Source organism: Haliotis rubra, unplaced genomic scaffold, assembly GCF_003918875.1.
Source record: "Haliotis rubra isolate DU_JTF1 unplaced genomic scaffold, ASM391887v1 Scf100, whole genome shotgun sequence".
Classification (NCBI taxonomy): domain Eukaryota; kingdom Metazoa; phylum Mollusca; class Gastropoda; order Lepetellida; family Haliotidae; genus Haliotis; species Haliotis rubra.
The window spans coordinates 1627151-1643049 of record NW_025764893.1 but is presented as its reverse complement, the minus strand read 5'-3'; the positions used below and the strand labels follow the sequence as shown (position 1 = coordinate 1643049).

General features: G+C 43.3%; 1 protein-coding gene across 1 annotated transcript; it reads left to right on the top strand.

The window, feature by feature from the left end:
• The first annotated feature begins 7395 nt into the window (after window positions 1–7395).
• On the top strand, window positions 7396–13751 carry LOC124266911 (cell wall adhesin EAP1-like). The gene is made up of 2 exons (XM_046701757.1): window positions 7396–7545; window positions 12705–13751. The coding sequence occupies exons 1-2, from the start codon at window positions 7396–7398 to the stop codon at window positions 13749–13751; spliced, it is 1197 nt and encodes a 398-aa protein (XP_046557713.1).
• The last annotated feature ends 2148 nt before the right edge of the window (window positions 13752–15899 follow it).

Genomic DNA, 15899 nt, shown 5'->3' with positions numbered 1-15899 from the left:
CAGGTCTCGCAGAATCTCGCCAAGTCTCAAGGATCCGAGAGTTGAATGTTTCGTTGCAAGGTTAAGGTGAATTCGTTTAATTATTAAAAAGATTTTCAATTACTGTGAAATTTAAGAAATGTGTCCATTGGTATTGTCTTCAAAATGAAAATAATAACAACTTTGAATTCGTTTTTATGTTTGGATCAAAATTGAAAGAAGGGTGGCATTTTGACAATAGTTTTTTCCTTAACAGATTATAGACAAGGTTCTTTTTTTTAACTGAAATATAATGTCGTGATGCATTCCTAGTTTTTATATCCTACTTCAGAAACGCGATGAAATTGGAATATGACAGGACCGAGGAGGAACAGGCGTTAGCTAGCTTCACAGGCTTGTGGCATAGGATATCCAGATTTGATGAAAATAATTGAAATCCAGTTTATAAATGTCAAATTTAATTTCGTTAAAAGTACATGCATTAAGTGGAATAGCTCGAATAACATGTAAAAGTACCTTTGTTTTCAAGCTGCCTATTGTTACTTCAGCTGAAGATCAACCATCACTCAAACACCGAACTGCTGAGAAAAATCACTGTATCGATTACTGGTATTTAATTCACAAAGTGCATTGGCACACATACACTATATCTCTGACCCTAGTAAAATATATATCTGATACATTGATCATCCTTTCGAAGATTTAACTGGAATGAAAAGCAAAAAAATATTAATTACAATCACAAGGTTGAATGGTACAATTGCTTTATTCATTAAATATAGAGATAACGCTCACTGAATCAAACGAACGTTAATAATCAGTATAAATTTACTGTTTTCGACAGAACAAATGTGTTATATGGATATGATGGAGTCTGCCAATCTAAATGCATTGTTGCGCTGAGGGTATTCGGTTCCTAATCCCATTTCATCAAAAGGCCAACGGTCCTATCTCGTGTCCCCGCGGAGGTGAATGAGTCACCATTGTGACACGTGCTATTTGTCCAGCTATGTTTGACCACCGGGCACCTGCCAGACCAGACCCGTACTGCACGTGCAGCATGCTCCAAACGTGCCTTCGATGTCGATATCAATATGGTGACCTCATAATCCGATTACGCTATAATACGACAGCATGTTTTAATGAGCAAGCACAAGAATCCGTGTCTCTTGAATGACAACATTAATTACAAGCAATATTCTGAAGAGAGCAGATTTAATCATTCGGGGCTATTGTCTGCCTAAAATGACAAATCATATTAGAGGGACACTGAGTGGTGTTTAGTCAATAGCGTTATAGTAGCTTCCGAAATTTGATACCCTGAAATGAAAGGATTTTCCAATTAATTTGTTACTTTTCCTAGATGACGCCTTTGATTAGATGATATCTGATTTGACCGTAGGAAATCTGTTGGGAACGGGAATCATTTATCAGATACTGATTTCTGGAACATGCCTTTTAAAAATTCTTTCAAAAAATCCTCGTCCGAATGTCGCTGGCAAATTGCTGTTGGCGACGTCGAAACCTTCCCATTCAGTCGTGAATGAAGACCGACTGTTGCAATTATTTCCGAATAATTTCTTCTGTCTGCCACTGCAAATTGTGAATAGTTCCCATTTCATTGGTAATTTTTACCTTGGGGAGGACCGAAAACAAATAAGTGTGTGTGAGTGAGTTGGTTTAGACTCCTGTTTGAACATACTTTTTACCCGGCGTGTCAGTTTTATAGTGGAGAGCTGCGGGATGAGGAACAAGGGGATTTACCATCATCATGGCTGCACGTTTGAACCGACGTAAATGTATCTCGTGTGTGTGCGTGCGTGCGTGCGTGCGTGCGTGCGCGTGTGTGTGTCTGTAGTGGTGAAACGGTGCGCTCTTCGTACGGTACGGTGGGTATTGCGGTATTCCGTTTGGGTTCGGTATATGAGAACTTACTTCCGGGAAAATAGTGACCGCCTCAAGCAAAGAAATCATAGATTTTGACAAAATAATTCGATTTCTAGACATTTTAGAAAAGGCTTAAAAAGGTTATAAAATGAAGGCACGCAAACCGAAAATGCCGAATTCTTGGGTTGCATTACGGTATACCGAACCGAAGGCAAAATACCGCGGTTCAACTGATATAGAATATGTGACAAGTCTAGATTACCCCAGTTTCAGAATATGAGGAAACTCGCCGTGCTGCTTTGTATTATGTTGTAAGAATGTTCTTCAAGAACCGTTTTTTTAAATATATGTACATTTCAGAGACTAGATGTTGATCTATGTGTGTGTGTGTGTGCGTGTGCGTGTGCGTACTTGTCGAGAGTAATACCCATTTTATAGTGCTATCATACGGACACTCCATTCAACATTAACATTAACACCCGGTTCAGTCCATGCACGGACTCCCCTTAAAACTTAAATTGTGTTTGTTTGCTGTTTAACGCCTTATTCAGCAATATCCCAGCTATATGACATCGTTTTGTAAATGTTTTAGTCTGGACCGGACAATCCTGTGATTGACATGATGAACATCGATCTTCGGAACTGGGATAGGATGGCACGCATTAACCACGTCAGAGAGCCTGACCACCGGATTCCATTAGTCGCCTCTCACGACAGGCATTGGGTGCTGAAGACCAATTCAAGAGCGACAGGGTAACACCATGTAGCACCTTTGGTTTTAGGACCCCCTTTGTTGGTTGTGTGGATAGTGCGTATTTTGGTCAAAGGTCGAAACCCCGATCTTCCGCCGGCCCTGCAGGCGCTCTATCCACTAGACCACCGCGGTGGTACTTACTTGGAAAGTCAAAGTGTTGCATATCATAGACGTTCATAGTGGGGTAGCCTAGTGGTTAAAGCGTTCGCTCGTCACGCCGAAGACCCGGGTTCGAATCCCAACATGGATACAATGTGTGAGGCCCATTTCTGTGGTCACCAACCGTGATATCGCTGAAATATTGCTAAAAGCGGCGTTAAACCAACCATACAAAGTCAGTCAGTATTAACTTCAGACTTCAGTGGAACCTGTGCATGATGATTATACATAGTTTTGTCGGATCGAGAATCGTCTCGGAGTCCTGATCAGCGGATCCAGGCACAGACAAGGGATTTAACCCAACCCGACTACCATTCAACTGTACCTGACTACCATGGAATTCCCTCGGGGTTAACTCAGTGGACTATAAGCAGGGGATCGAACACAGGGAAAGCACACTCCGGGGCGACTAAGAGACCCGTGTCTTCACATGCATATAGACGTACGGTAGGTAACCAGGAATGAAAAGCGCAGTAGATTACGGGGCCTCAAGCCTCCAATAAGATTGAAAAACCTTGACTGTATGGATAATGTAACAGTAACTATACGACAGGTGGATTAAATCTGCCGAGTTAAGACACCTTTTATGCCCATCTGAAATGTCAGTCAGGGGCGTAGCTACCATTACAAAAATCCCGGGCTAACACATGACCGTTGCTAAAAAAGCTGGGCAAACACTCAATACTATTTGAATATAAAGCTTTTGCAACCTATCGGGCTTGCTACGCGCCTGTCAGTTAACAACGTGATGAATTGTGTATGGCTATTTTCAGGTATGTTTATATCTTGGAAGAAAGGTGATTCTCTTTGTCTTTCTTACACTAACACATTTCGGACAAGTCGCAGTAGAAATGTTGCTAAAAGTAGTAAAAGCTCGATTTTCTGTGTTGTCAATGACCCACGAAGATTCGGGTTAGAATTGGTCTTCAGCAACTCCGCTTGTCGTAAGAAGCGACTAACGGGATCGGGTGGTTAATCTCCTTGACGTGGTTGATGCATGTCAACGTATCCCAGTTGCGTATATCAATGTTCCTGATGTCAATCACAATACCATTTAGAAAGTGATCAAATGTAACACGTTTTATTTGAGATCACACTTTCTCAGTAAAGTATAGATTCTAGCACCTTTGTTGGTTTCAGTCCAATCCTAGTACTTTACAGAGAAAGTGTTATCCGTATTTGAAACATACCATCCAAAACAAGTAGCTATAGGGATATTGGATTTACAAGATTAATAAACTGCAAATGATGAAGCCAAGGAGGAAACAGATGATGAAGTGAAAATGTGACAATTTATTCCACTCCTTTTGAAATGTTTCATCTGTATGGATATATATTACTTTTCTCATATGCATTGGCATTGGCTGGTGGTATGCTCGCACAATGGAATATCCCCTACTTCTTTTAATGGAATATAGAACAAGTGTTACATTTGACTTTCTAAATGGCATTGTGTATTCATCGGCCGTGGGGGTTGTGCCAATTTACACTTGAAAGAGGGGTATACAATTTAAAGTCAGTGGTCTTGACCACCGATTTCCATCTGAGGGGGTTAGATGGATGACGTTGCGTGCTTTACTGAGAAAGTGTAATCCCAAATATAACATAATGATATGTTACATATGACAACTTTCTGAATGATATTGTGTATTCAATCCAGTGATTGTCACAATGAGCATCGAAAGACGCAACGAGGATTCGATGACATGCATCACTGAATGCCTGGCCACTAGCTCGATTATTTACAGACCGCCGTCATATAACTGGGCGTTAAACAACAAACAAACAAAACAGACACAATATTATCAATGAGAAATGTAAACCGGAAAAAGGGTTTCACACATCTTTGTTTTGTTTCAGCCATCCTCTAAAATGCTCCGGAAATAAATACACTTCCTGAAAATATAAATGAACATTTTATGTAAAGGGTTTGGTTGACCTCAACATTAAGACTTAGAGTTATCGTTACAAGTTTTTCTTAGTTGTTTTAAAATGATGGGTTGAACGGGGACCTTGTCATTCTTCGAGCTTCGATTGGAAAAGAAGTCAAATTATCTTAGGAACATGTCGTGAGCTTGTTATTCACTGAATCACAGACAAACATGTGTTATTGATTAATCGAGAAATACGCACAGAAAAACGATTATCTCAACAGCGAGTTATTTATGTTTTAACCTGTCTCGGATACCCGATTTATTGTTTGGCTCTGTTGTTTTAAGCAGCAATATTCTCCAGCTATATCTCGGGCGGTGGTAGCCTAGTGGTTAAAGCGTCTGCTCGTCACGTTGAAGACCCGGGTTCGATTCCCCACATGGGTACAATGTGTGAAGTCCATTCCTGGTGTCCCCGCCGTGATATTGCTGGAATATTGCTAAAAGCAGCGTAAAGCCATAGTCACTCATTCCAGCTGTATCTACACGATCGGGAATAATGCCGACCAAAGCTAGAATCATGGATAGGAGATTTTGGATTGTCATGATAACGGGATGTTTGATCGGCCTTCTAGAGTGAGTGAGTGATGGAGTGAGTTTGGTTGTACCCCGCTTTTGGCACTATTCCAGCAATATCACGGTGGGTGACACCAGAAATGGATGATAACTTCTTGTTTATTGCATAGAGCGACGTTTCGGTGTAGTTTCTTGCTCTTAGCTGGGACGGTGGGGTAGCCTAGTGGTTACAGCGTTGGTTCGTCTCGCCGAAGACCCGGGTTCGATTCCCCACATGGGTACTATGTGTGAAGCCTATTTCTGGTGTTACTCTAAGTTTGCTGGAATATTTCTAAAAGCGGCGTAAAACTAAACTCACTCACTCTTAGCTAGACAATAATGAAAGAATCTACACCGAAACGTCGCCCTATGCAATAAATAAGAAGTTGTCATCCATAAAGTTGTACGCTTCACTGCTGATAATGGATGTGTGAGGAGGCGGAATATGTGACTATAAAGATATATATAAATGAGTGAGTATTTTTGTACTCCGCTTTTGGCAATATTTCAACAATGTCAAGGCGGGGAACACCAGAAATGGACTTCTCATATTACCTATGCGGGGAATCGAACTCGGGTCTTAGGTGTGACGAGCGAACGCTTTCACAACTAGGCTACCCCACCGTACCATGACACATTAGATTTTGTACAATATTATATACATGTATACTCATATAAAAAGTAGGGGAACTTCATTTTTATTTTACGATTGAAAAAAATGGGTGATATATCGGAGTCAATCAATTTTGGTATGATAATAATTAATGTTTTGAGAGAGCATCACCACTTGCACTTCCTTATGACCGTAGCTGTTTGTACAGTAGTCGCTCTTGAAAGATGATTGGTGTAGGACTTGAAATTTGCATGTGTACGATTTGCATTTTCAAACAAAAAAGCGACTAGAAACAAACACTAGACATTGTGTGATGCAATATGAATGTCAAAGTTAATGGTCTACAGTGTTTTATCGACCTTCTTGAAAATCGTCAACATCAAGAATGACACCCTATGCACATGGGTGGGTGGGGCTACTGCGTTGTGCACGTGCATCCCATGCGTTGTGTGGTGGTGATAAAGAGAATTGTGGTGCGTTCATAAGATGTCTTTGAAAGGTTTGTTATCGCTTATCCTTCCTAGCTTATCCTTCCTATCCAAATGGAAGGTTCCGATTCCCCTACTTTTTTAAGAGTATATATCTGCATGCCCTTGCTGTGGCATCACTGTGTACGATGAACAAGATATTACGACATTGTGGTTATGATATAGAGGAAATAACGTCATAATTGACGCTTCGATATAATGGTGATAACAACGCACGTTTGTTACGACATAAAGGATATTACGTCAGATACATGTTACGCTTTGTATAATGTCTATTACGGCAACTGTGTTTGGACGGAAATGGGAATTACGATATAACCGTTTTGACGTCAAACCGAATATTACGAGGCGAAGCAATATTTCACATAACGTTGTTACGACATTAACCGTGTCAGAACATTACGACATAGCGGTTATCACGAGATGAAACCGGGAGAACAAGATAACGGATTACCAATCACGATAACAGGGCACGTAATATATTCAAAATCTATGAAAAAGTATTGCTCCAATATTACGGCGAATAGTTCCAAGAATGAACATCACATATTGCAGCTGTGTAGAAAATCGAAACTTTTTAACATGATATTCCACGGCTTTAATACAGGCTACACTATCCCTTCATTGAGCCAGAAAACGTGTTTCCATATCTCTGAAAACTGAAGAAGGCTTCACATCGCGTTTAATATCACCAGAAAACGCGTTCAATTGACTAGGACCCGAACGTACGTCAAACAACGGAGGACGTGCACTTTACCACCACACAACTTCACGTACGGCATCCTATCCATTCCACGGCCACGACTCTCGGCGTATCAACTTTGTACGTTAGCGCATCCAGTCCCTCTGACGCTTCGCGGTAGACCGATCCACGAGACTGTTGGAAAACAACCGCGGGGTAAATCAATGAAACAAAGTCTTGTCCAAATAATTTACTAATGTACAAATATTTACTTTGATTACAATCTTGATGATTCCATTTAGAAATTCGGCAGTTCCGCACCTTTCCGAAACTGACTCGACAGCCACATGAAGGCAATTAAAGCTACCCCCGAGGTCTTGAGTCTCCGTCACCAACGATTCATATGGTACCTGTTGTGCAACATTGTGGACGGCCACGACATCGCCGTTGTTGCAGCCTGCGGGGGTGATGTTGCTGATGAAAGGATCAAGATTGGAGTGAGTGAAGGTTTGACTATATCTATACTTATCTATCTATATAACGGCAAGATACTGTAACCTTTGTATTGTCGAACAAATAGATTTAAGTTTCATTGTGCACTAAACTACGGTTAAAACGAACTCAAAGGGACCCCTATGTTTAATTCGTTATAGCCGTAGTTCGTCATACGCATTTCGACTAATTTTTGTTTCTTTGTTGTTTTCTATTTTTTATTTGTTTTTTGTTTGAAGCTGCACTCAGCAATATTCCAGCTATATGACGGTGGTCTGTAAATAATCAAGTCTGGATCAGACAATCCAGTGATCAACAGCATGATCATCGACCTACGCAATTCGGATACGATGACATGTGTCGCCTCTTACAACAGGCACGGGGCGGTGGGGTAGCCTAATGGTTAAAGCATTGGCTCGTCATGCCGAAGACCCGGGTTCGAATCCCCACATGGGTACAATGTGTGAAGCCCATTTCTGGTGTCCCCCGCCGTGATGTTGCTGGAATATTGCTAAAAGCGGCGTAAAACCAAACTCAGTCAGTCCGTCAGTTTTACAACAGGCATGGGTTGCTGAAGACAAATTCTAACCCTGATCTACATGGGGTAGCTAAGTGATTAACGCTCAATTTATGCCAGTCGCCGTGATGTTTAAGAAATATTGCTGAAAGCGGAGAACAATTACACTCACTGACTTACGCACTTACGCCGCACTCACTCACTCAATCACGCACGTACACATTGTGTATTACGATTCTTTTAGTGAGTGAGTGAATATAGTTTTACGCCACGTTTAGCACTATTCCCCCAATTTCACGAAGGGCAAGCAAGAAATGGCCTCGGGTATTACGATTCATATAGAGTGAGGATAAATTGTCATGATTCTGTTACGTATTGTTTTTAACATAGACCAACATAGTTGTCGTATGAGAAGACTGTTTTAGCTCTGTAACGGTGAAATGGCAATGATGACGATATAAGTAACTGCGGACAACCATCACGTAATGGTAATTAGCATTATGCATCAGCTCTGCCGTTTGTCCGGTTGAGCGGCACTGGTCACTTAAGACAAACCGTAAGCCGACAACACGACCAGCTTCTCCGTTATACTTCAGTCTGAAGTCATGTGTAACTAAAATATACACACAAAACTTAATTAAGTACCCCTGTATTTTTGCAATGATAGGTTTTCAACACGTACATTAAATTTCTCGTGGTAGGCACGATGGAAAAACATGAGTTTTTCTGACCCGTGTTTGATTTTATGAAGCTAATTGCTCATTTAAAGAGAAAAAAACCAAATGATTTTCACACAAATCCATGTAAGTATGGCCCTATAATGTTTATTGTTGGATTTATTAGTGAATGTGAACACTTAAAATGTTATTTTGCGTGTCTTACACGATTCAAGTTCAATACCGAGTGTAACCTCCATGTGACTGTATGACAGCCAGCACTCCCCTCCTCATACCCCATGTCAGCCTCCTGGTCCTCGGGGCAGTCTACGCCATTCCTCGTGTAAAGCAGCTTCCAATTGGGCCAGCTTCTGTTCAGGAGTGAGTGAGTGAGTGAGCGAGTATGGTTTTACGCAGCTTTTAGCAATGTTCCAACAATATCACGGCGGGGGACACCAGAAATGGGCTTCACACATATAGTACCAATGTGGGGAATCGAACCCGGGTCTTCGGAGTGACGAGCAAACGCTTTTAACCACTAGGCTACCCCACCGAACGTCTATGATATGCTGTTTCCAGCAAAATTAAGAAATAGGCTTCACGATGGTCTTTGGATAGAGCACACGACGACCAAGGCTACCCTACGGTCCCTCAATCCCTTTGCTTAACTATGCTCCAAAGGGTTAACATCGGGGCTCATTCAACAGATGAGATATGTCAGGGGTGCTTGACTAAATTCTTTGTGTATACTACAACTAGACGAGAACACAACGAGAACAAATGGTGTAGCTGCTCCAGGCTCGAAATCGGGGCAACCGGAGCGTATTGCTTAAGAATGGTTTACAGCGCGTTTAGCAATGGTCGAATTGTATTGCGTCAGAGGCAACAACGGGATTCACATTGACAAACTGGGATTCGAACACATGGCTTGGGCGTGATAAGCAAGTGCTTTAACCACTTGGCTAACCACCAGTTGATGAGTGGACGGCAGTAGTATATACCCAATCCTCATTTAAATACCCCGGAGAATTTGTATGCATTGTAAATGTGTGGTTTTACTATTACCGATCGAATCTAGTTGAACGATCCGTTGACGATTCGTTATGGTTTAATATCTTTGATGTTTGTTCTTGACAAGACCGTCAGCCACTTGGGGAAGCATCTGGCTTCTGTTTCTCGTCCCACTAGAATTATCTTTCATTAAAAACTATCGATAAAGAACAAACCCATACCCATTCCATCCAACATGTCCTTCCCGAGTAAAAAATGTTATTTTCAAATCAAACATTTATCAGATTTAAACCAAATGTTTATCTTCCCCACAGGCAGACAACAAACAGACAACACAAAGACAACACACAGACACGAAACTTGGTTACGGTACTAGGAGCCGAGGAAATGGCAAAAAAGTGGATATAAAAACAATGTAATGGGATTTTTCGTAGTGCTAGCGCAAGCTACCATTTGATCCAGTCCAGGCTTTGCAGATCAATTGATCCGTTATTGAGTTAAACTGGCATCATTTTCTGTCCACTGGGTCCTGTCTTCCTACGGCCAACGCCCGGGGGTCGGGAAGGGACAATGTGGGTGGTGCAGGGGTTGGTTGGGTCAGGGGTTTGACCCAAGGGGATTACTGTCAGAATAGAATTTGGTTTGAGGCAAACTTACCATTTTTCTAAAACATTTCCACCGCAGCAACGACCTTGAATGATTGCAAAAAGATATCTTTTCAAATATGATCACTTGAGTTAACAACAGAAATGGGCTTCGGATATTGTACCCACGTTGGGAATCGAAACCGAGTTTTTATCGCCCTAAAGTATAAGTTATGTTAGATTTAGTTCAAAATGATATTTCAGCGAAATGTTGTTACGGCATAACGTTATACAAAAAGGAGGACATTGCGGTTACGGTAAATGGTGATAACGACACACGTCACATTCATGTTATATACTCGCTTATACTCCCTATCTAAATTGAAGGTTCAGGTTCCCGTACTTTTTTAAGAGTATATATCAGCGTACTCTTGCTGTGGCATCACTGTGTACGATAAACAGGATATTACGTCACTGTGGTCACGATATAGAGGAAATAACGTCATAACTGACGCTTCGATATAATGATGAGTGAGTGAGTGAGTGAGTGAGTTAAAATTTAAAGTCACATTGGCAATATTTCAGCCATATCGTGATTAAAACTAATTCTAAATCCATAAAGCATACATATAATATATGAAACCCTGTCAACGAAGGACAGTTAAATTACTAGGTTATCACAATTTAGGTAAAACTAGTTAGCATATATCTTTAAAAGTAGAAATTGTATTTGGACAATACAATATAAAAATGGGCTATGATCACCATACTAGGAACCCGATATAATGATGATATTACGAAGAGAGAGAGAGAGAGAGAGAGAGAGAGAGAGAGAGAGAGAGAGAGAGAGAGAGAGAGAGAGAGAGAGAGAGACACACACACAGATAAAGAAGAAAGATGAGAAAGAGAAGAGACCTGCAGACAGACAGACAGACAGACAGGAAGAGATACACTCATCCATTACGCAACTTGCTGACGGAAGTTGCCGAGATTTTCCGACAGTGTCTCCTAAATCAATTTACCGTTAGATCTTGTATCGCTTCCGCTGCGTTGCCTCTAATAGTCTTGTCATTATCTGTCATAGTCTTTTGCTTTCTATGTGATCGTTTTCCCGTGACTGGCGGTGCCGAATGGTTGGTAAAAGCTGCTACCAATTTGCCGTTTCGCGATGAGACCTCGTTGCATTCCTGCGAGTGTTTGACTAGAAGGTGGTTTCGACTTGTGATGCAGGTTTTGCAATTGTTCCCATTTCGCCAACATTTAGTTCCAGAATAATGAGTGGTTATTGTGCGGCTAATCTGCTGACGATTCCTGGTTTTGGTTAATTGCCCGGTGCTGCACACACGTAAGTGGGTGAGGGTTTAAACGTTTTTTAGAAAGTATCATGGGATCACCAAGCACAGGTTGCACTGGAGTAAAGTTTGACGAGCAATGGCTAAGCCATTATGCCACCCGATCGCTATTTCCCTGTGTGAGCACTCGTGAAGATCCAGGCTAGAATTGATTTTCAGCAACCCATGCTTGTCGTAAGAGGCGACTAAGGGGATCGAGTGGGCAGACTCGCTGACTTGGTTGACAGATGTCATCGTATCCCAATTGAGTAGATTATTCTCATGTTGTTGATCACTGGATTGTCTGGTTCAGACTCGATTATTTACAGACCGCCGCAATATAGCTGGAATATTGCCGAATAACAAATAAACAAATACAAACCGTACGTGAGTAAGTGAGTTTGGTTTAAGGCCGTTTCGAACAGTATGTCCTTGATGTAGCGTCTTGGCAGCAAGGTGTTGTTGTTGTTGTTGTTGTTGTTGTTGTTGTTCTCCAAAAGACACGTTATACGGGCTGTATCAAGATAGCTTCGAAACTCTTCAAACAAACTAGTGGTTGATAACACAAACAACCTTTCCATGTTGTCGAGTTACGATGGCACACAGACAGGTAACATGCTGTGATCAACCGATCGTCATTCTAGTCAGCCCTGAAGACAATCAAGGGGTGCCGGTTAACTAGTTTTTCCATTCCGGTCTCCCTGTCCCGGCTTCTCGGGCTTCTGAGGCAAATTGTGCCAGTCGAGTTTTACTTTGGCCTACTTTAGCCTCTCAGGATACTGGTTCTCCTGTGGCTTCTCGGTCTATTCGGGCAACCGTCACTACTTCGTTTACTTGGGCTACTCGAGATAGTTTGGCTTATGAGGCTACCTGCTACTCGATCTCCTCGGTCTACTCGGTATACCCGGGCAACTAACACTACTTCGTCTACCCTGTCTACTTTGTCTACTTCACGGATTTCGCAGATTATTCGGGCTGCTCGAGTTACTGGGTTTACTTCGTCTACTCGGGCCACAACGGGGCTTCTCGGTTTATTCGGCCTACTCAGACTACTTGGGCCACAAGGGCTACTTGGACCACAGTGGCTACTCGGGCTACGCCGGCAACAGTAGCTACTCGGACTACGCCAGTAACAGTGGCTACTCGGACTACGCCAGTAACAGTGGCTCCTCGGGCTACGACGGCAACAATGACTGCTCGGACTACGCCGGCAACAGTGACTACTCGGGCTACGCCAGCGACAGTGGCTACTCGGACTACGCCGGCAACAGTGACTGCTCGGACTATGCCGGCAACAGTGGCTACTCGGACTACGCCAGTAACAGTGGCTACTCGGGCTACGACGGCAACAGTGACTGCTCGGACTACGCCGGCAACAGTGACTACTCGGGCTACGCCAGCGACAGTGGCTACTCGGACTACGCCGGCAACAGTGACTGCTCGGACTATGCCGGCAACAGTGGCTACTCGGGCTACTTGGGCCACAGTGGCTACTCGGGCTACGCCGGCAACAGTGACTGCTCTACGGGCTACTTTGCTCGTGGCTACTCTGGCTACGCCAGCAACAGTGGCTACTCGGACTACGGCGGCAACAGTGGCTACTCGGGCTACGCCAGCAACAGTGGCTACTCAGGCTACTTGGGCCACAGTGGCTACTCGGACTACGCCGGCAACAGTGACTGCTCGGACTACACCGGCTCAGTGGCTACTCGGGCTACGCCGGCAACAGTGACAACTCGGGCTACTTGGGCCACAGTGGCTACTCGGGCTACACCGGCAACAGTGACTGCTCGGACTACGCCGGCAACAGTGGCTACTCGGACTGCGCCAGTAACAGTGGCTATTCGGGATACTTGGGCCACAATGGCTACTCGGACTACGCCGGCAACAGTGACTACTCGGGCTACGCCAGTAACAGTGGCTACTCGGACTACGCCGGCAACAGTGACTGCTCGGACTACGCCGGCAACAGTGGCCACTCTAGCTACGCCGGAAACAGTGGCTATTCGGGCTAGTTGGGCCACAGTGGCAACTCAGGCTACGCCGGCAACAGTGGCTACTCGGACTACGCCGGCAACAGTAGCTACTCGGGCTAAGTGGCTACTTAGTTAAAGTTTTAAATACTTTCATTTTCAAATGAAAACGACAAAAATGAATAAACCGTCTACGTAAACTATCTGAGACAACTACATCATTGTGTGCATCCATGATTCATTTCTTTTAAACTTTGCTGAAGTTTGTCCAAAAAAATCAACAATGAGAAATAGCGATAGTGATGCATTTGATACGGAAATCATAGCTGCGTCTCAGACCTAAAGTCTGCAGTTTTTCGGCGACCGTTTTCAGCAGAGAAACATTTTTGCAACGTTTGAACTTTTTTGGTCAAATCCAATCTTAAATGTATGCTTTCTTCTGCCCTGCAGTTTGCATCACGGCTTCATGCGCATGCGCCAATCGTTCCTCCTCAGCATCATGTACACCTACACTAACGTTAAGGTAGTATCATATTTGTGGAACCAAGTCATGTAAGAGGTGTTACGGTCAGCGCCGAGAGGAAATCCATCTGTCAGGGGTAAGACCAAGTAAGCCAGACGTGTCTGGGGGATTTACACGTTTATGTGGCTTGTGTGCTTCTAGACTGGACAAGAATAGACGCAACTGTACACGACGTCTTATCTCAGTCGGCCCTCTCAGCTTGCCCCCCTTAGCATCATGGCGTAGTGATATTGTAGGGTTTCAGTTAAACCGCATTACGACGCATCCTTCCGCATATAGTTCGTACTTGACGTTCTATTTTCAGAATTGATTTTGTGATGAGTGACTAAAACTAGGTGAGCAGTTTTATTGAGCATCATATACATGATAATCATCACTGTCATGAGACTGTCTTGCGCCTGTGATAGTCATGTGGCTGGTGAAGTCCAAGGTGCCGTTGTACAATGGGATCTTAGCGGTAAGTAACTTGACAGTAACTCCCATACCTTAACATAGAGGTAAGGTAGTCTTAGCGATAAGGATGTTTTGTGCAACACCCCCAGTTAATGTATGGCCTGTGGAATTAAACTGAGCCGAATGGGTATTTCCGGAAGTTAATAGAATCGCCAGAATTTCTTGGGTTATAATTGGTGCCTCTCAATATGCTAGTGATCATATAAGCGAGTGATTTGGGTTTTACGCCGCTTTGAGCAATATTCCAGTTATATCACGGTGTGTCAGCTTAATGTGTGAGGACAACCCGAAGTAATGCAGTCCCAGAGGGTTACCGCTCTGGTTTCTGGCATACTCAAAGGAAGGTGAGCTGCAGTGCCTCAGATACCTGGGCCACCCGTGCCCACAGTGAACATATGAATCTAACTTTGGTTGATATATAAATGTTCACATCAACGAAAGCTTGTTACATTTGTTGAATTCTGTGTCACGGGAATATTTCTCTGCAGATATGTTCATAAGCGCAGAACACGTGAAGATCCGGGTTAGAATTGGTCTTCAGCAACCCATGCTTGTCGTGGGAGGCGACTAAGGGGATCGGGTGTTCAGACTCGCGAACTTGGTTGATACTTGTCGTCGTATCCCAAATGTCTAGATTGATGCTTATGATTTCGATCAGTGGATCACCTGGTCCAGATTCGGGTATTTATTGATTGCCACCATACAGCTGGAATATTGCTGAGGGCGACGTTAAACCACAAACAAACATAAGCGCCGACGCTTGTGGGGTGCGGTAATCGGGTTGCGTGATTTCGTACCTCACCGAGACGGTTGGGTAGGCTAGTGATTATTCCAAATCGTTCGCTCGTCATGCCGAAGTTCCGGGTTCGATTCCCCACAATGTGTGAAGCTCCTTTCTAGTGTTCCTCGCCGTGATATTGCTGGAAAATTGCTAAAAGCGGCGTAAAGCAGACTCACTCACTCACTCGTACCTTATTGGCGTAACTCATTACTCATAATTTCAAGTACTCGTCAGTACATGATTATAAACAAAACAATAACCACTTACTCAGTAAGAATGAATTTTAGACTAAAATCGAACGAAAACACACGCCAACATGTTGCCTCCCCAATTCCGACCGGACTGGTTTTACTGTTCGTACGCGCAGTCGCATATATCTCGAAAGACGTGACCCAGTCTCAACGAAAACACACGCCAACATGTTGCCTCCTAAAACCCGACCGGACTGGTTTTACTATTCGTACGCGCAGTTGCACATCTCGGAAGACGTGACCCCGGGCTCAGCCAGGGCACCTGACGCCAGTTTATAG

What these genes read in the sequence shown, in the direction of transcription:
- LOC124266911 (XM_046701757.1), top strand. Translation starts at nt 7,396, where the DNA reads ATGAAGGCAATTAAAGCTACCCCCGAGGTCTTGAGTCTCCGTCACCAA. An exon ending in ATGAAAGGATCAAGATTGGA is followed by an intron (nt 7,546 to 12,704) that starts GTGAGTGAAGGT and finishes TTGGGCCACAAG; the next exon opens with GGCTACTTGGACCACAGTGG.